General features: G+C 57.3%; 1 protein-coding gene across 1 annotated transcript; it reads right to left on the minus strand.

Annotated features, from left to right (window-relative positions):
• Positions 1-975: 975 nt before the first annotated feature.
• On the minus strand, positions 976-12,504 carry TBC1D24 (TBC1 domain family member 24). Its single transcript, XM_042921842.1, has 8 exons — positions 12,034-12,504; positions 10,915-11,034; positions 8,609-9,686; positions 7,310-7,468; positions 6,173-6,236; positions 5,114-5,209; positions 4,672-4,894; positions 976-4,302 (listed from the first exon to the last, which is right to left on the minus strand). Exons 3-8 carry the CDS (start codon positions 9,571-9,573, stop codon positions 4,148-4,150), a joined length of 1,662 nt encoding a protein of 553 aa, XP_042777776.1. The 5' UTR covers positions 9,574-9,686; positions 10,915-11,034; positions 12,034-12,504; the 3' UTR covers positions 976-4,147.
• Between the last annotated feature and the right edge of the window lie 6,932 nt (positions 12,505-19,436).

Raw genomic sequence — 19,436 nt, forward strand, 5'->3', positions numbered from 1 at the left:
TTTTCACTCCTCCTAACTTAGACTCCGCCGCAAAGGCGACGTTCGGTCGCCACACGCCAGCGTATTTTCACTTGGCCTCACGATTCTTTGTGACACTCGTTCAGATGCTCCATTTTCCGGCCAATAACCGGCCTGCACAAGAACGGAAGGTAAGATCACCCACACGACTTCCTCCTCTTCAGTCGTGAGCTCGCTTGCTTTTGCTGAGGTGAGCCCTCTGCGAATCAGCGCACCTCAGCGTGAAGTCGAGCAGGGCCCACTCCCGGCCTTCACGCGGCCACGGCGTCCCCGGACCAGACCCGACTTGCAGGCCCCCACGGTCAGCGGTGCTTCTCACCGATGAAATGGCTTCTAGGTGCCCAAACTAACCGGACAACCAGGGAACACGCTGTGGATTCAGCAATCCGAAGCAGGTTTTTGACAGCTGGTGCGTCTCCGAGGCACGTCACGGGTCAGCGTGTCTGCGTGACCGCGTGTCCACTGATTTTGCTTCTTCGGTCGCAAACACAGTGTTAAATTCCATGCGGCTGGGTCAAGTGAGCACGTCGGCAAGTGTGTGAGGCATTTTACCTTTAGCAGCGAATCACGTGACACCGCGCCTAACTTCAGGGCACAGTCTGACACTAACCTGATGAAGATCGTAATTCTGTTTTATGCCGGGTTATTTCTGAAGATCCACACGCTTTCCTGCCTAACTTAGACGCTGCAGGGTCAAGCGCTCGTGAGGAGTCCTTGGTGCTCCTGGCTTCACTGGGTAACTTCCCCACGCAAACGGGGCATTTGGGCGAGGACAACAGTCAAGATGTGAATCCATGTTTGAGACCGGGGGTGTGCTGGCTAATTTATTTTTTTGACCAGTGTTTAGTCTTGTGAATTTTTTCTTAATGTTTATTTTTGAGAGGGGGCGGAGAGGGACAGAGGGAGAAAGGGAGACAGAGAACCCAAAGCAGCCTCCGTGCTGTCAGCGCAGAGCCAGATGTGGGGGTCGAAGTCACAGGCTGTGAGATCATGACCTGAGCCAAAGTTGGACGCTCAACCTACTGGGACACCTAGGCAGCCCTAGTCCCATGAATTCTGAAGTCACTCTGGATTTAATAAAAATGTAAGTATCTATACAAATTAAAACTATTCCTGGTACAGAGAAAGGGCTGTGGGAAAACTCAAGGAATCTGATTAAATCTGTGGTTAAGAGCATTATATCCCAATATTCATCTCTGCTTGGATACGTGTGCTGTACGAGGCCTCTGAAAGCTTGGTAGGGCCCATGGAAACCCGCTGGGCCACCTCTGCATCTCATCCATAAATCTAAAATTATTTAGAATGAAAAGTTACGAAGCCCAAATCTGGTAAATAATAAATACTAAAAGACACTATACAGGCCTTATGGCTTCAGGAAACGGATAAGAAATTTGAAAGCCTAGGATCTTCAGAATTTTCTGCAACAAGTTGCCAGGAGAAACTCAAAAAATTAAGCACCCCGCTTATAAAAGTAGGAAAAGTTGAAATACTAATTTCAATTCAGCAATTAAAACTCTGAAAAATTCATAATACAAATGCCTTACTCTTGTATTATAAATTACTTTTAAAAAACTGACGTTGTGAAGCCCTAAACGCATATAGTCCACTTCAACAAATTAATTTAATGAACTGATTCAAACTATGTTCTGTTTTCTTTTTAAGTTTTATTTAAGTAATCTCTACACCCAGTGTGGGGCTTGAACTCACGACCCCGGGATCAAGAGTCGCACAGCACACTCTTCCAACTGAGCCAGGCAGGCACCCTCAGAATAAACTTTTAAACGTTTCTAGAAAAACGGGTGATAATTCATCATGCAATTCCATAAAAATTGGGCTATTTTTAACATCAAAAGCTAATTCTAGGTAATCGAGAAGAAACAACAGAGAATATTAACAAAACGTGTTCTATTTGGGAACACCTGACATCGCACAACAAGAATAAATAAGAATTAAAAATGAAGGTAATAGTCACATACCTTTTAGTTCAGCAGGACAGCTCAGGAGACAACGTCAAAGTGGAAGAACCTGGGTGCTGCACGTGCACACAGAGACCGCACGCTATAGACAGAGACCCCGTGACTAAGCCATCATCTCCCTCCTGGGCTGGATTTCTTCGAGGGCCAGGTAGGGGCCTCAGAGCAGCCACAGGGACTCCTCCAGACTCACTCACCAGCAAAGAATTCCCCAGGCTCCAGAAGTTTGCAGAGGGAGCCACGCAAACAGTGCTTGGATATACCTCCAGTGGCTTACAGAAGGCGGTATTCAAAGGCCCTCAACACTCCACTGGTGACGCAGACAGGCATCGTGAAGGTGCAGCCTCCTGTGCCCCATTTGGTGGCCCGCCCAGGGGAGCCCCTGGAGGCCCCTCTGGTTGAAGAGACCAGACTTGGACCCTCAGAGTTCATGTAACAAGACCGTGTTTAATGAACACCAAAGTTGCGCCACAGGAGGGCTGGGGCTGGGGGGGCAAGGACTGCCGTGGTGTGTGTGTGTGGGGGGGGATGAACTGTGATACTGCCTCCCGGCACCTCTCCACTCACTGGAGACTCACGCGGTCCCTCTCAGAACCTCTGAACAGTCCCACGGGGACAGCGGTGCAGGATGACTGGCCCCTTTTTATGGTTGGGGAAAATGGGTTCCAGGCAGATCCACGGGCTTGCCCGAAGCCACACAGGGCTCCTGGTCCTTCCTCCTGCGCCACGGCGGCCCGGCTCAGAGGAGACTGAACTAGGAGGGCCAGTGCCCCACAGGAGGACCAAGCAAGATGGAGACAGCAGAGGCATCACACGTGGGGACGCCAAGAGGCTGGCTGCAGCCACGTGGGGGCCAGGACCCCAGCACCTGTGGCCCAGGCTGCCAAAGCCTCCAGCATGGTTGCTTGGGTGTCTGTCTGTCTGTCTGCTCCCCCCCTCCCGCCCCCTCCCCGGGTGCCCAGGCCCTCAGGACCAGCTGAGGGAGGGCATGGGGTGGGAGGTCACTCCCCACAGCACCCCCTGGCAAGTCTGCACGTGGTCCCTACAGTCTGCAGGGCATGTGCAGAGCCAGGTGGGGCAGGGAAGTGGGGGACAGGCCGCAGCACGAGGACACCACACTGTGTACCCAAACACAGGGCTGTGAGAGGCGCACAGAGGGGCATGTGGTGAAGGCGCTGTGTGGGAAGGATCTGGGGGGGGGGGGGGGCCGGCAACCTGGGGCCCGTGGGGATGGACAAAGACGAGCATGCCACGCTGAGGAGTCTGGACAGGATCCTGGGGCCACTGCAGGGACCGAGGGGAGCAGAGGAGGCCCCCCCTCCCCCGCAGAGAGGAGGAAGGCTGAAGAAACCCCCAGGGGTCTGGGTTTCTCTGGACAAGCCTGTGGAAATGCAGCTGGCGGGTTTGGGGTCAGTGGCAGAGGGCCCGTCCCTGGGCCGTCCTGGGCAGCCTCTCCAGTTGTGAACCCACAGAGAGGCCCCGCAGGAGCGTCAGGCTCTGAAACACAAGGACACATAACGTCCTCTCCAGCCCTGCATCATTCCGGCTCTCCCTCCCTCAGGAGGGGCCCAGATCCTGCCCTTCCCTCTTTCGCCTTGCAGCTCCTGTCCAAGAGGCGGCCACAGGAGGCCAGCACCAGAAGAGGACACTGGGTGAGAAGCCCTGGACAGTGGGAGGGGATATGGACAGGGGGCAGCTGCCAGGGCGTCTGTCTCTCCTGGGGGGCCTTCAGCAGCCCACCAGGTGGCAGCCTCAGGGCTCCGTTCAGAGCCATGCTAACAGGCCCCAGCAGGGGGCGCCATGGACCCACACTTGCCGGAAGGTTCCTTCTGCCTTTCGGAGTCCCCACCTCCGCACCAAGGGACTAAGACTCAGGGGCTGCAAGATGTAGCCCCTTCCAGGCGTTGGGCACAGGATGCTCCACAGAGAAGCAGGGCCTGAGTCCAAGCAAGTCTGCGTAGGTCTGAGTAGGGCAAGGCTCAGCCAGCTGAGGCCCGGGCACCCCTTCCCGGCCCAGCACCAGAGCCCCAGCTGCACTCACATGCTGCCCACCACACGGAGGGGGGTTCTTCCTTTGCTGCCTGCCCCATGAAGAGGGGGCCACTGCCCCACCCCCACCCCACGGTGACAGCTCCGTCCCCACGTGCGCAGGCCTGTCACTGGGTGTCGGGGTCTTGGAAGCCCCAGGCCTCCACGGCAGCGATGAGGAAGTTCTCAGAGCAGAGGGGCTGGTTGTTGAAAGTATCGCAGTGGCCAGTGCGGCCCCGGTTCAGGTCCCCATCGATGTAGAGCGCTTGGCCGCCCCCTCCACCTGTGGGATGCTGGGGTCAGCGTCTGTCCCTCTGTCCAGCACTGCCCCCTAGAGGCTCTCCTCCTGCTCCTCAGCAGCCCCGCTTGGATGGGGACCCCGCCCCAGCCCTGCCAGAGACTTCTCTAAAACCACAGGGCTGGCCTTCAGTCCCCCTGGCTGGGGCCCCCACCGTGGACCCTCCGATCCCCGCTCCCACCCCCGCACCCGCTCCAGCCCCAACAGTCCCGGCTCTCTTCCTCTGCCTGTCCCTCACGTGAGGCACCCGCCATGGCAGGGGCTTCGGTACCCCCCACGACTTCGCACCCATCTCCTGGGCTACGTGACCGAGGGCAGGGAGGAACCCGGCCTGGAGTGCGGGGAGGCGCCCACCTACGATGAGGCAGTCGTTGCCCCCAGCCATGAACATGGACTCGGTCTTGGAGGGCAGGTTGAAGTGCCGCGCGGACAGGAAGGGCGAGAGGCGGTCGGCAGGGTCCGAGGATGTGGGGCGGCCGAGAAGGGATGGAGTGGCAGCGGCCTCCAAGGACACTGGCTTGGTCAGCTCCGGGTGTTTGATGACCACCCACTCGTAGCGCTGGACCTCAGGCTGCAGCTGAGGGCGGAAGGGCAGCGTGAGTCACAGGCACACGCCCCCCACCAGTCTTTATCGGGGCCCGGGCCGGGGAGCCGGCTGCACCCAGCAGACGAGGCTCGCCTGTGCGGTCGATGGATCACAAACAAGAAGGACGTGGGGAGGCACTCTGTTCGGGGAGCACTAGGAGGAGTGGGAGGCAGGGTCTCGTGAGCAGGGCCCCCAGCCGGACTCACTCACCCTGAACACGAAGCACTCTCCCGTCCCAAAGAAGCCCACTTTGCCTCCAAACTTGTTCCTCTCACTCCAGTCTGTTGACAGGTAAGCCCCACACACCTGGGGAGAAAGGCCGGTGGTGTGAGTCTGTGCCCCACCTGCAGGAGCACCCTCGTTCAGAGCCTGCTGGCCCCCACCCCACCCCCGTGGTGGTCACTGACAGGGGGCGCTGTTGGCGTGCCCGAGGGCAAAGGGTGGAGGTGGACAGTGGGGTGGGGAGGTCGGAGTTTGCAGGGCATGGGGCGGGCGGTGAGGGTGGGTGGGTGGCTGCCTCCGCCATCATCAGCGTGTTTGGGATATTTCTGTTTCCCTCCTTGGCCCTCAAGCATGGGAAGGAGCCCACTTCCACAGTCTGACTTTGGGCATCAACCCCAGGGATGCCCCTTACACAGAAGCTTCTGAGAGGTGACCCTGCTCGAGAATGTTCCCTAACCTCCAGCCAGCCAGCAAAGTGCCAACTCGGTCCTTGGAGGGGCTGCAGGCGGTGTGGCTGCAGGCTTTGCCCGAAGCGTCTGACAGTGAGTCACCTGCTAAAGTGCAGACGCCCAGGCTCCTCCTGGAATCCCAGACGTGGAACCCGGAACCGGGTGAGGAACCTACCACTCCCGTGGGTGCAGGTGTGGGAGCCACAGAACCAGGAGCCTCCACCGCGTGCACACGCCGCTAGGATGGGGGCACGTGAGTTCCGACTTCCCTGGGTGCCTCAGAGCACTTAGCAGAGGACAGGGCCCTGAGAGTCGCCTGTCATGGGTGGAGGCAGGGCCCTGCTCACGGGGTATTTGTGCAGGGCTCGCTCCTTGAAGCCAGGCTCTGTGCCACCAGGCTGCTCAGCAGGGGCCCGGAGCCCCCAGGGAAGCGGGAGGCCCTGGGTGGCTGGGGGTCAGATGGAGAGGCTGGATTCACCTCTCTGTGGAGGGTGGGCTCCACTCTGCGCCCCTAAGAGAAGGAAGCCTGGGTGGAAGCTTCAGGGGGGCACCCCCACCCCTGCCCCAAGTCTCATTAGTGGCAAGGGCCTCTCCTCACCTCCTTTTGCGTGGTCTTGATGAGCAGGAGGGTGGGCTCATGTCCTTCACACTGGAAATAAAACCTGGGGGCAAAGACCACACACGCCAGGCTTCCATCCCACCTCTGGCCACGGCAATCTGGCGCCCACAGCATCTGAGAAGCCCAGGCTGTCTGGGGGAGACGGGTCTGGGAACTGTGCTTCCTCATCTCCTGGGGACCGGGTGTGGTGGCCAAGGACCCGGCAGCACCCTGGCCCAGACATTTCTCAGCCAAGACGGAGCCCGGGCCTGGCAGTCTCAGGGCCGAGCAGTCAGCTGGCCAGGACCGTCAGCGCTGCTGCGATGTGGGGAAAAGCTGCATGACGGACGGCCCTCAGCGGGCACAGCCACGTGTCAGGAGCTTCAGGGAAGCAAAACCCGAGGAACCTGCTCTCGGAAAGCTCACAGGTGCCCGGGGGGGCCTGAGCCTGTGGGACACGGAGTGCATGAGGAGGCTGGACACAGCATCCTGGTGGCACCAAGTGCCCGGAGCCTTCGTGGCATCCCTGGTAGCCCAGCCTGGCTGTCCCACAGCAGGCCTCCCACGCAGCACAGAGGCAGGGACCAGGCGAACGTGTCTTTAGCTATGCTGTAACAGTCATGTGGGCTGGGACAGCTCTGCCTATATCACCTCTGCGGGGTCACCTGTGACCTGAGCCAGAAGCTCCTGAGGCGACCTGCCATCTAAGGCCGACTGGGGCCGAACCTGGCAGAGCTGCCTCGGGAGGCAGGGACACCCCGGACTCAGCTGTGGACCAGCCAGGTGGGGCTTGGGCAGCAGGGGCCCAGGGCCTACAGCCACAGGTCTTCCTGTGCTAGGATGAAGTTCCTGTGTGGGGGTTCCACCTCCCAGGGTCGTCACACCTACACAGGAGCCTGGATCGGTGCTGTGTATTCAGGGCAGCGACCCCTGAAGTCTGGGTGGCCAGGGAGTAGGAGAAGCCCAAAAAAAGGGCTCTCAATTCTAAGGCCCCTGAGGAAAAGGCAGGTAGATCCTGGGGCCCATCCTCAGACGCTACCCACACTTCCGGGGTGTCTCCACGGCTTGCTCCGTCCTCCCGTGTGTCAGGCCCTTGGAGCCCGTGCCTTGGGCCGCTGCCAGGCTCCCGGGTGTTACCTGGTCAGGCTGTACCCGTGCTGCAGCGAGGAGAAGAGCAGGAGGGGCTGGCAGAGGGCAAAGCGCTCAGGGACCCATGACCAGATGTCTCTCATCTCCTTCACACTGACGATCTCTGAGTGGAAGTTCTCCGCGTGCACCGCCAAGTGCACAAACTGCCTGGGGAGAGTGGGGAGGGCTCAGAGTGCAGCCCTGACCACGCCCTGGCCACGCCCTGGCCACGCCCCCCGCCCAGGAGAATTGCGGAGCCTCTCGGGTGAGCTGTGCCCGAAAGGGGCTTCTCTGCTATTCCCGAGGAAACGGGACTGGGGGAATGGCACCGAGCCCTGGAGCCCCGCTCCCATCAGCTACAGAGGAGAGAGCACTCAGCCTGGATGGGGACAGAAGCACGTCTTCTCTAATGAATGGGGACACAGAGTGAGCCAGCTCTGACAAGACAATGCTTCAGAGCCAGCCAAGCACGGACAGGCAGCACATCTGAGGCAGCTGAGCAGACAGACAGACAGACAGCTTGAAGAGCAGCCAGGGTTTAAGGCAGCATTGCCAAACCCAGCCCCAAGAGCCAGAGAAAGCAGCTGGGCCCTGGGATAGCCAGGAGAGGAGATGGAGAAAAGCCAGGAATGAAGATGTGGTTTCCAGACCTACCTTTTAGAAAGTGAAACACTGAAAAACAGGGGGAAGCAACGGACACAGAGAAGAGGAAGAAAAATAAAACAGACAAGGACAGGTTAGTGGCAAATACTGATGGCCAGGACGAACCTGCCTTTGGCCCAGGAGAAAGGCCTCCACACCAAGGGCTCGGTTGCTCCGAGATGGTGTTGGACACCGCGGGCCCCTCCCAGCCTGGCTCCCCTGGGGCGGTACCCAGGGCAGGGGGACATACCCAGCAGCCGCAAGAGCAGCCGGCAAGGGAGCACAGACCCCAGGTGGGGGACAGAGCAGGGGCTGCTTTAAAATGATCTGAGGCAGTCAGCCGGGCCCACCGCCAGACCTTCTGACTCCACGGTCAGCATCCAGAGTCCATCTCCGCCACCGGCCTTGACCCTGAAGGCAGGACCCTCCCTGCACCTTCTGTACCCGCAGCTGCCTGAGCAGCCTGTGGCTGTAGCCAGAAGGCCCCCTCCTCACTCCCATGGCTTCCTATCCACGCAGGGCTGGCTGCCAGGAGGCAGACCAGGAGCCTGGCAGGACTAGCTCAGGCCCCAGCCCCCAGGACGCATCCCACCTACGCCCTACCCTAGTGGGCCCCTCACCTACCCAGGGGCGGGCCACACCCAAGGCCCCAAGGGGCCTGCCTACCTCTTCTGCTTGACGGTGATGCCTTTCTGCTTCAGAGCTTTCTCGTTGGCCATCTGCAGGAGCTGAATCTCCTTCCGGGAGAAGAGGCGGATGGCGAACGCTTTCTCCAGCAGCTTCTCAGGAGACACGGTCTTGGCGATATCCCTGACGAAGGTGCGAATGTCCTGCTTCACGCTGTCTGACTCGAGCGGCTGCCCAGCCCTCACCTTGTGGAAGAACTTGAGGATCGCCAGCGCCACGCGGTACAGCACCTTGTAGCCTTCCACCAGGAACACGTCGAAGACGCGGGCGAAGTGGCCGAGGGGCAGCTCCCCGAACAGCCAGCGCTGCCAGTCCGCGTAGACCTGCAGGACGTCCTCTGACACGGCCACCATCAGCTTGTGGGCCGCCTGGCAGTACTTGTTCACCAGGTCCCCAAACGTCATGCAGGAGGACTCGAAGGCCAGGAAGCTCTGATCCACCAGCTTCCGGCTGGGGTCGTTGCAGGCCAGGATGCGGCAGGCATTCTCGAAGCACTGGGCCTCGTCCGTGCTGTAGTGCAGCAGCAGGGCCACGACCGCGGGCAGGGCGGGGCAGAAGGACACGTCGGGGAACTGGTTGGCGATGCACAGCAGGATCTTGCGCACGGCATCCTCGCCCCGCGCGTTCAGGCAGTAGCTGGGCACCTGCGTGTTGTCCACAAACTCGGGCAAGGGCAGGCTGCTGCTGCTGTGCTTGCCCACGATCTTGCCCACGATGTCGCTGTATACGCTGGCGTCCGGTGTGACCGTGCGGCAGGGGATGTCCCGGATCAGGCGCTGGTACACCTTCCCCCGCAGGGCGTAGCTGCGGGCCCAGTAGCCCTGGCGAGCCAGCTGCTTCAGCTCCTGCGGCTCGGTGCAGCTCAGCTCCTTGGGGCCCAGGTCCTGCACGGCCGCGTCCATCCTGTCTCTGTCCACAAAGCAGTTGTAGCCCGGGGGATCCATGGTGCGGGGCGCCCAGCACGGGGATCCCAGGCTGCCGGGAGAGGCACGGAGCAGCTAAATCCCCCAGCCCCCTCTCCTAGGCTTTGCTGCTGACCTCTTTGCCATCCTGTACCCTGTCGGATTGAAAGTCAGGCTTAATGTACGCATAGGTTATATGTTAACCATATACGACAGTTCACATTTATTTTTTTAAATTTTTTAGATGTTTTTATTTATTTTTGAGACAGAGAGAGACAAAGCATGAGCAGGGGAGGGGCAGACAGAGAGGGAGACACAGAATCCGAAGCAGGCTCCAGGCTCTGAGCTGTCAGCACAGAGCCTGACGCAGGGCTCGAACTCACAGACTGTGAGATCGTGACCTGAGCCGAAGTCGGACGCCCAACCGATTGAACCACCCAGGCGCCCCGAAAGTTCACATTTTAAAGAGCATGTTTTTATTTTCATTCCTCTATGAAGTATTAGAAGGGCTTCTACTTAAAATAAGTGGAGGGGCACCTGGGTGTCTCAGTCGGTTAAACGCCTGACTGTTGGTTTCAACTCAGGTCATGATCTCGCGGTTTGTGGGTTCGAGCCCTCCGTCAGGCTCTGTGCTGACAGCTCGGAGCCCGGAGCCTGCTTCGGATTCTGTCTCCTCCGCTCTCTGTTCCTTCCCCTGTTAGCTCTCCCTCCTGCCCTCTCTCTCTCTCTCAAAATACACAAACATTTAAAGAAAAACAAGATGAGTGGATATTTTGAGAAGTCACTATGAACTCTGGAGTAGAACTTCTTTTCATGCAGTTACTGGAGTAGATCACACAGATTCTGAGTAATGAGAGCCTAAGGCTCAGATCCCAGAAGGGCTAGGCCAGCCAGATCCTGCTGAAGACAACTCTCTGCCGGGTGTGGGCGGGCCCCCCAGCCCTCCTTCCCCCCCCAACACCGGGGCGGGGGGGCTCGCTGGACAAGAGCACCCCAGCCAGTTAAGAGCTGCCCAGTGTCTACTCCCTAAGGCTCCGGGCCTCTGCAGCTGCGCCGAGCACGGCACCACACAACTGCTCTGCCCCACCGGCCCTGGGTCAGAAGCCACAGGCCAGCCCTGAACTTTCTAGAAACACCAGCTGAGTTTCAGGTAGGCCTTCCAGAGAAGACTTGCTGTGGGGGAGTAAATGGGAGGGCTGAGAAATAAACAGAAGGTGTCACTGCTTCAAAATTAAGACATTTCTGGGTCCACAGGAGCCAGAAGTATCACACTGGGGGGTCTGGGGACTGTCTCTCCATTACGGGAAACTAGTGAGATCCAGGCGGACGTTGCACACAGGGAAGGTGTGCTGACACACCCAAGAGCAGCGTGTGCCCACGCACCTCAGACTAGCCTTTCCGCCTGGGACAGTACAGGGTCCAGAGACGTCATAACGGTTTGCTTCAGCAAGTTTCAGTAGATGGCCAGATCATTCCAGTTTCTCCTGCATCTGTAATATTCATCTGAAAATACAAAAAGGAAATAATACCTTAAAAACGTGGAGTGGATGGGGCGCCTGGGTGGCTCAGCTGGTTAAGCGGCTGACTTCGGCTCAGGTCATGATCTCGCGGTCCGTGAGTTCGAGCCCCGCGTCGGGCTCTATGCTGACAGCTCAGAGCCTGGAGCCCGTTTCAGATTCTGTGTCTCCCTCTCTCTGACCCTCCCCTATTCATGCTCTGTCTCTCTCTGTCTCAAAAATAAATAGACATTAAAAAAAAATTAAAAAAAAAAAACAAACAAACGTGGAGTGGAAATTAAAGAATTATAGCCTAAAAGCTGTATATGTGAGAAGCCCCTTGGTGCAGTGTGGTTTTTCTCACTGTGGGAAAACATATGTAGAATTACCAGGGTAACCGTCTCTGAGTCTACGTAACCGTGGCAGGAAGTGCAGTCACACTGTGCCCTCACCACCACCCGTCCCCACAACTCTTTCGTCTTCCCAGCTGAAACTCTGCCCCCGGGACGCATGGACTCCCCCTCCCCCAGCCCCTGGAGCCCACCCTTCTCCTTTCTGTCTCTACCAAGGCAACAACTCTAAGAATCTCACAGAAGTGAAATCACACACATTTGTCATTTTGTGACTAGCTTATTTCACCGAGCATACTGCCTTCAAGGTTCATCTAGGTTATTTTTTTTCAATTTTTTAAAATGTTTATTATCTATTTTTGAGAGGGAGAGAAAACAAGTGGGGGAGGGGCAGAGAGAGAGAGGGAGACACAGAATCCGAAGCAGGCTCCAGGCTCTGAGCTGTCAGCACAGAGCCCCATGAGGGGCTCGAACCCACGAACCATGAGATCATGACCTGTGCTGAAGTCAGACACTCCGACTGAGCCACACAGGTACCCCGATTCATTTACGTTTATAGCATGCATGTATCAGGATTTTTTTTTTAAGATTATTTTTTAGAGCAGCTGCAGGTTCACAGAAAAGTTGAGAGGAAGGTACTGAGATTTCACACATACCCGCTCCCTCGTCAACACCCCCCAGGGGAGTGGGGCATCTGGTCCAGCTGAGAAACCTGCATTAAGACGTCACCATCACCTAAAATCGGCAGATTCGTGAGGGTCTGCTCCCGGTGTGCATTCTAGGAGTTTGGACAAACGTGTAACGACACATATCCTCATTACAAAATCATAGAGAGTAGTTTCACTGCCCCAAGATACCTCTGCACTCCACCTACGTGTCCTGCCCCCCCATTTACCAGAATTTCATTCCTTTTTATGGCCAAATAATACTCCATTGTGTGACCAGAACACATTGTGCTTACCCACTCATCTCTGAGTGGACACGGGCTGCGGCCACCTCCTGGCTATTCATTGTAAGTAACACTGTGAACACCGAGTGCCCGGGTCTGGTGGAGTCCCGGCTTCTGGCTCTTTTGGATACGTATCAGTTGACACTGCTATTTATTTTTTTTAATGTTTACTTATTTTTGACAGAGAGACAGAGCGACCGTGAGTGGGGGAGGGGCAGAGAGGCAGACACAGAATCTGAAGCAGGCTCCAGGCTCTAAACTGTCAGCACAGAGTCCGATGTGGGGCTTGAACCCACAAACTGTGAGATCATGACCTGAGCTGAAGTCAGATGTTTAACCCACTGAGCCACCCACGTGCCCTGACAATGCTCTTTTTTTTTTTAACTTGTTTTATTTTTTATTTTTTAAAATTTACATCCAAATTAGCTAGCATATAGTACAACAATGATTTCAGGAGTAGATTCCTTAATGCCCTTTACCCATTTAGCCCATCCCCCCCCACAACCCCTCCAGTAACCCTCTGTTCTCCATATTTAAGAGTCTCTTCTCTTTTGTCCTCCTCCCTGTTTTAATATTATTTTTGTTTCCCTTCCCTTGTGTTCATCTGTTTCGTCTCTTAAAGTCCTCATAGGAATGAAGTCATAGGATATTTGTCTTTCTCTGACTAATTTCGCTTAGCATAATACCCTCCAGTTCCATCCACGTAGCTGCAAATGGCCAGATTTCATTCTTTTTGATTGCCGACCAATACTCTGTTGTACATTATACCACATCTTCTTTATCCACTCATCCATCCATGGACATTCAGGCTCTTTCCATACTTGGCTATTGTCGATAGCGCTGCTATAAACATTGGGGTGCATGTGTCCCTTCGAAACAGCACACCTGGATCCCTTGGATAAATGCCTAGTAGTGCCATTGCTGGGTGGTAGGATAGTACTATTTTTAGTTTTTTGAGGAACCTCCATACTGTTTTCCACAGTGGCTGCACCAGCTTGCATTCCCAGCCCCATCACTGCTCTTATAGGAGCTTCCCCATAGGAAAGATTAACTAAGGTTTTGTGACAACACCCATTTACCAGGTCCCAGCGGAAGCGCCTAGTCCACAGCAGGAAACTAAGGTTTTGTGACAACACCCATTTAACACATCCCACAGCAGGACCTCATCCACAGCAGGACCCTGTGCGGGGCTGGGCTGGAGTCTCCCTGCTCAGAAGAAAGGAAGCTTTAATGGAAGCCTGGGTGGGTCCTAGGTGGGAAAGTAGCCAGGGGCACCCCCTTCTCCCCAGGCCCTGAAGGTTGGGCTTATGTGAACCCCCAGAGCCACACCCAGGCTGCACCCCACAGTCCCCATGTGCAAACTACCTATACTTTTCGTATGTATGTACGTACTCATTCATTCAAAGTAATCTCCACACCCAGCGTGGGGCTCGAACTCACAACCCAGAGATCAAGACTCTTGCGACGGAGCCAGCCAGGCGCCCCACCTGTAGGGTTTCCATCCCTCATTCTAGGTTCTGAGCCCATTACCCTCTAAAGGGGACCCCAGGCCCTCCCTGTCTGCGTGAAAAGCAGCAGCTTCCTCTGGGGGCAATAAACATGTTTATGAACAGAACAAGATCCAGGCAGGACGGCACCAATCCTCATTCAACTGGCCTCACATCCGGGTTGAATATTAAACTGGAAACTCCAAAAACCATTATCGCACCTACAAAGTTCCTTCAGAAGGACCTTCAGCGAGAAGCAGACAAAGCGTTACAGCAAGCAACCCAGGGACACCCTGGATTCAGGGCCTCCGAGGCAAGGACATGTTCAGGAGACCCCGAAAGTGCTCCCTGGACCCCCACAGGCCTCCTCCTAAGGTCCCCACCCAAAAAGAGACCTTGGCATTTCTGGGGCCGGGCAAACAAGGTTTGCGGTGACATCTTCAGGCATCTGTAAGACCAGCTCCAGGGTCGTTTCCTTAGTTGTTGTTTTTAAACAAAAAAGGCAACTAATACGAAATTACAGAACAAAAATGTCAAGCCCTGTTTCAGCTATCCCCCCAACTGTCCCTGCTCTTGTACCTGAAGAGAATCACTACTCACATTTTAGTGCATATCGCGCAAAGCCCTTTCCTTAGATTGACAGATACACTCATTCACAGCCAGGCTCCACTGTTTAAGCTTGCTGCTGGGAGGGAGAAGCCAGAGGGCAGGAGACAGACCAAAAATTTTAAATCATCGGTCGAACATCACGCTCTGGAGGTCAGCTTTGGAGCTGCTGCGCCCCCTCCGCAGGGACCCCTCCCCATGCACCTGTGACTAACCCCCCTTCCCCCTCCCCACAGGAACCAGGCCACACCTGCTCCCCACGCTTCCACATCCCTTCCACGTCCCCCATCTGTACCCGGCGGTCAGGGGCAGAGAAGGGAGGCAGGAGCTAACGCAGAGACCATCCGGTTTTCGGTCAGTCAGGCCTGCCTTCCAAGTCCAGCTTTGGTGCTTGTTTGCAGGAACCTCACACAAGCCATGCCTCGTCCCCAAACGGCGGGTGCCAGTGCGAGACACGGAGCCGACGGATATGACCCACCTCGTGCAGCCCCTGCCGCTCACCCTCGGGGCTCACTGGCTGGGGTGTGAGGGCACCGTGCAGACAGGCACACCCCCACTCACTTCCCCTCATCTGTCTGTGCTCTGGCAGCCCGGGGAGGGGAGGGGGGGGATGGCCAGCAGGTGCCCTGGAACCCCGCCTTCCTTGGGCCTCCAGATGGGGAGGGAGGTATGCTTTTTCACCACTAACACTGCACTCGCCTAAAGGCCACCCCCCCACCACTCTCGGCAGGGGAATGAGGTGGGGGCGGGGCTGGCTCTCTGAGGGGACACCGGTCCATCAGCCCTGTGGGAGGAGGCTGACCCCAGCTGCCTGCAGCTCCCTGAACTTGGAATGGAGGCAAGTATTTTGTGTGTCCTGTCCTCGGTTCCGGGCCTAGTCTGCAATTCCGGGAAAATAGAAACAATTCCACTCATCATCCTTTTAGACTCACAAGAAATGCAGACAGTGATCATCTCAGACACTGGGGACACAGCACGTCTGGGGGGTGACAGCTACTTTATTAGGGTGCCCGGGGTGGACCTCTCCCAATTTGAGCTGAAGTGACGAGAAGGAAGCAGCCGGGAGGGCAGAGGAAAGGTCACCACGCACAATGTGGAGAGCAAAGGCCCTGAGGCGGGACCAGGCTGGTGTGCTCCAGGAAGAGAAGGGCGTCCAGTATGGTCAGAGCACAGCAAGCAAGGGGAAGAGCACAGAGACATCCAGGGGCCGGATCACGCATGGGGAGGAGTCTGGATTTTCTTGTAAGGGCAGCCAGAATCGGGGAAGGGAGGCGATCCAACCCATGTGCCAATTGTTGTGAGGATTAACTAAGTCGGCTCAGAGAAAGCACTCCGCCTAGCCTGGCACGCAGGGCAGCTCAGATGTCCCTAGGGCTTCTCATTACCGCCCCACAGGGTCTCCTGGCTTGGCGCGGGCTCAGAGCCATTTGGGGAGTGACCGGGACCTGGTGGGCCAACACGCGATCGGTCCGGCAGGGGGGCCCGAGTGTGGCTCCTCCTTGTGGGGTATGTTCTCCCACAGCCCCACACAAGTCCTCTGCTCTCTCTTCAGGGACAGTCCCTCCAAATGGCCTGCTTCCCCCACCCCTAGAAGCCCCTTCTTCCGGTGCTCTCACTTCCCTTTCCCTCACACACACCGGGCCTGTTTTCAGAGTTCAGGGTAGCTGTAAATAGGAAGCAAGAATTTCTTAAACGGAAATAAAACACAACTTTCAGTGGAAACGCGTGACCTCTCTTTCCCCCAAATATTATATTGCTATGTTGGTGACACTTTGGTCCAGCTCCCTTTCCTGTCGTGGTGACCACCATACCCTCGGGCCACGTACACCATCCTGAGTATGCCAAGTCAAGTTCACATCAGGCTCCGGTGGATCGGCCGCACCGGGGCGGGGTGGGGGGGTGGGGGGGGGGCGGCCCTTCCCACAGGCCCCGGGGCCAGGGTGGCTGTTTTCCTGGGGAAGGAGCTCCTGTGAAGCAACACCCTCACTGGGTACACCTCATGGAGTCAAATCAACTCCGCCCTCCAGGGCACAGGAAGAGAAGGTGCCGGCCTGGGGTGGAGGAGCCCAGGCGCCCCAAACCTGTGGGCTCTGGTCTGTCGGGTACGCGGTGGCCCGGTGGACAGGAGCTGGATGAGAGGGGAGAGCAGACACGGCGGGAGGGACGGCGGGGTAGGAGATGCCCAGCAGCAAGCCCCTGGCACCACCTGTTCAGGTAGGACCCATCCCACCCGGGTCCTCAGGGGCCACAGCGGCTGGCTGCCAATGGCTTCTGCTTTGCATTCCTATCTCCCTTAACCCTGACAAGTCAGCAGTGTGGGGACTGGCTCCACGTTATGGATGAGGACACCAGGCACAGAGAGGGGCCCCTGAGTCCTCCACACAAGGTGGTCCATCCCAGGTCTGTCAGCCTCCGGGGAGCTCCCAGTGACCCTGCTGTGCCCACCACCCATCTCCCACTTCAGGAGTGGACAGTCACCTGGAGGGTCAGCCCCACCCAGGCTCCCTCCTCAGCACATGCAGGGCCAGCTTCTCAGGGTCTCACTGCTGTCCCCAAACACCACCCAGGATCTGATGAGTCATGAGACCTCTGCATTTCCCACCTCTCGGGTGGGGAACGTGATTTTCCACAACACTCGGATGTGACAAACACAGATGTGCACACGAAGCCCAGGTGATTCCATCGTAACCACTCACTGACACTGGGTGCTGTGCCTTCCTCCCAGGCCGTGCCTCCCAGGGGTCCGGCACACCATGGCTCCCCTCATCCCAAATTTTTATTCATTTGACAAACTTGTGTTGACATGACTCTTCTGTGCCATGAGAGGCCAGGCGGGGCAATGGGAGATGACCGAGGCAAGGTGTAGACTTCACACGAGCACAGCAGCAGGGGCAATGGTACCCCGAGTGTACAAAGATGGGGAGTCAGCCAGGTGCAGGAATGGGGACGGGCACATGGGGCAGACTGAGGCAGGTGGTGGTGAGTGGCCAGGGCTGGGATAAGAGGGGGCTGGCCGATGGCCCTGCGTGCCACCTGCACTAGGAGACTGGACATCACCCCATGCAAGGGGGACCTCTAGGAGAGTCTCAGCAGCAGGTGGCATGATCAGAGCCACTTTTCTTTTTTTAAACATTTATTCACTTTTGAGAGTGAGAGAGACAGAGCATGAGCAGAGAGGGGCAGAGAGAGGGAGACACAGAATCCGAAGCAGCTCCAGGCTCCGAGCTGTCAGCACAGAACCCGACGTGGGCTCTAACTCACGGACCGTGAGATGGTGACCGGAGCTAAAGTTGGACCTTAACTGACTGAGCCACCCAGGCGCCCCAGAGCCACTTTTTTTTTTTTTTTTTAAGTTTATTCATTCTGAGAGAGCGAGCGAGCATGCGCACACTCAAGGGCAGGGGAGGGGCAGAGAGTGAGAGAGAGAATCCCGAGCAGGCTCCACCCTGTCAGCACAGGGCCCGACACAGGGCTCGATTCCATGAACGTGAGATCATGACCTGAGCTGAAACCAAGAGTCAGACATTTAACCAACTAAGCCACCTAGGTGCCCGATCGGATCCACAGGCTGGGAAAAAAAAAAAACCCTGGTGGCTGAGAAAGGAGGGCAGAGTCCAGAGAAGAGGCATGAGGAGTGGGATAAGGCCAGCCCCTGAGTGGACCCAACACACTTCCACCAGAAGAGGTGACCCAAGGCAGACACCCAAGCCAAGGACAGAGAACCTGGCCCAAGGCAGGGGTGAGTTGGCAGAGCAGAGGGAAGTAGGCACTCACCAGGATCCTGACCCCCCCTCCCCCCCCCACCGCAGAACAGCTCAGGCTGCCAGGGCTGGGCCTGCTGGGCCTTAGTCACCGTGCACAGGACAGGGCGGCTGGTGTCACAGCTGTGTCTCAGCTCTTCCTCCACAGCCTGAGCAATCCCACATCTGTTCAGGGAGCGGGACCAGGAAACAAAGGACGGAGAAGGAGGAGGCTGTAGCCCCAGCTGCGTGTGCATGCGCGTGCACGGATGCCCTGAGTCCCAGGAGAGAAGGGACGGCAGGACGGGGAGGGAGAGGCAGTGACGTGCTTGGTTCTGGGCCTGCGGAGCTCCACGCGACAGGGAACTGCTCCCCTTCCCAGGCAGTGCCCCCGAGTGGAGTTCAGAGCTTTCCCCATCTCTAGGTGGCCCCTCAGCCTTAGAGATCATCATTCCCTCTCAAGGTGGCGCCTGCAGAAAGGCCAGGGTGCAGCAGAACCAGGAGCCCCTCGACACGTTCTTGGCACCAGAGCCGGGCACGCAGAGGTGACACCGTCCCTCTCCATCCCCCCCAGGGTGTCTGGACCAGAAAGACAGAACCATCACGGGACGTGTTTACTGCCTGAGACTGAGATGCTCCGAGTGCAGAGGCCACCGGGCCAGGCAGGGAAGACAAGCTGCGTGGGAGGCGAAGCGGAGCCTCCGGGGAAGGAAGAGGGAAGGAGGTGGGGGGTCACGACATGTCCCCGAGGCCGTCTGGCTCACACAACCCAAAGGGGCAGGGATAGGCCTGGGCACTGGAGCAGGCCTGGAGTGGGGCATATTCCAAGGTGGGCGATGACCACCGTCTCCCACTACTCTGGAACATTCTTCTCAAGTGTGAGTCAAATCTGACTTCTTCACAAGGTCCAGTCCTCCCACCCGTCTGTCGGGAGGCCAGGAAATGCCCCGTTCTCCCCCAGGAATCTGCCGGAGGCCACGGGGACAAAGCTGCAGGACACTGCCTGGAACCTGGGTGGGGCACACTCATCTTCCCATCTTCGCCCTCAGCTGTAGGAGGACTCCCGATCGGGCAGATGGCTGGTGGTGACGGCGTGGGCCACTGGGGAAACCACGGCCACCGACCCCCCACATTCCCTTACTGTACTGCCCCGCATTCACCCACCCGACTCCAGTCTCTTCTTGCTCTGGAACTTGTCTGTGACACACAACACCCAACTCGTCACCCTCTCCCCAAATGTCCTTCTGGCCAGAGGGGACTCCCCCCTGACCTTAACC

This window comes from Panthera leo, chromosome E3, assembly GCF_018350215.1.
Source record: "Panthera leo isolate Ple1 chromosome E3, P.leo_Ple1_pat1.1, whole genome shotgun sequence".
NCBI lineage: Eukaryota > Metazoa > Chordata > Mammalia > Carnivora > Felidae > Panthera > Panthera leo.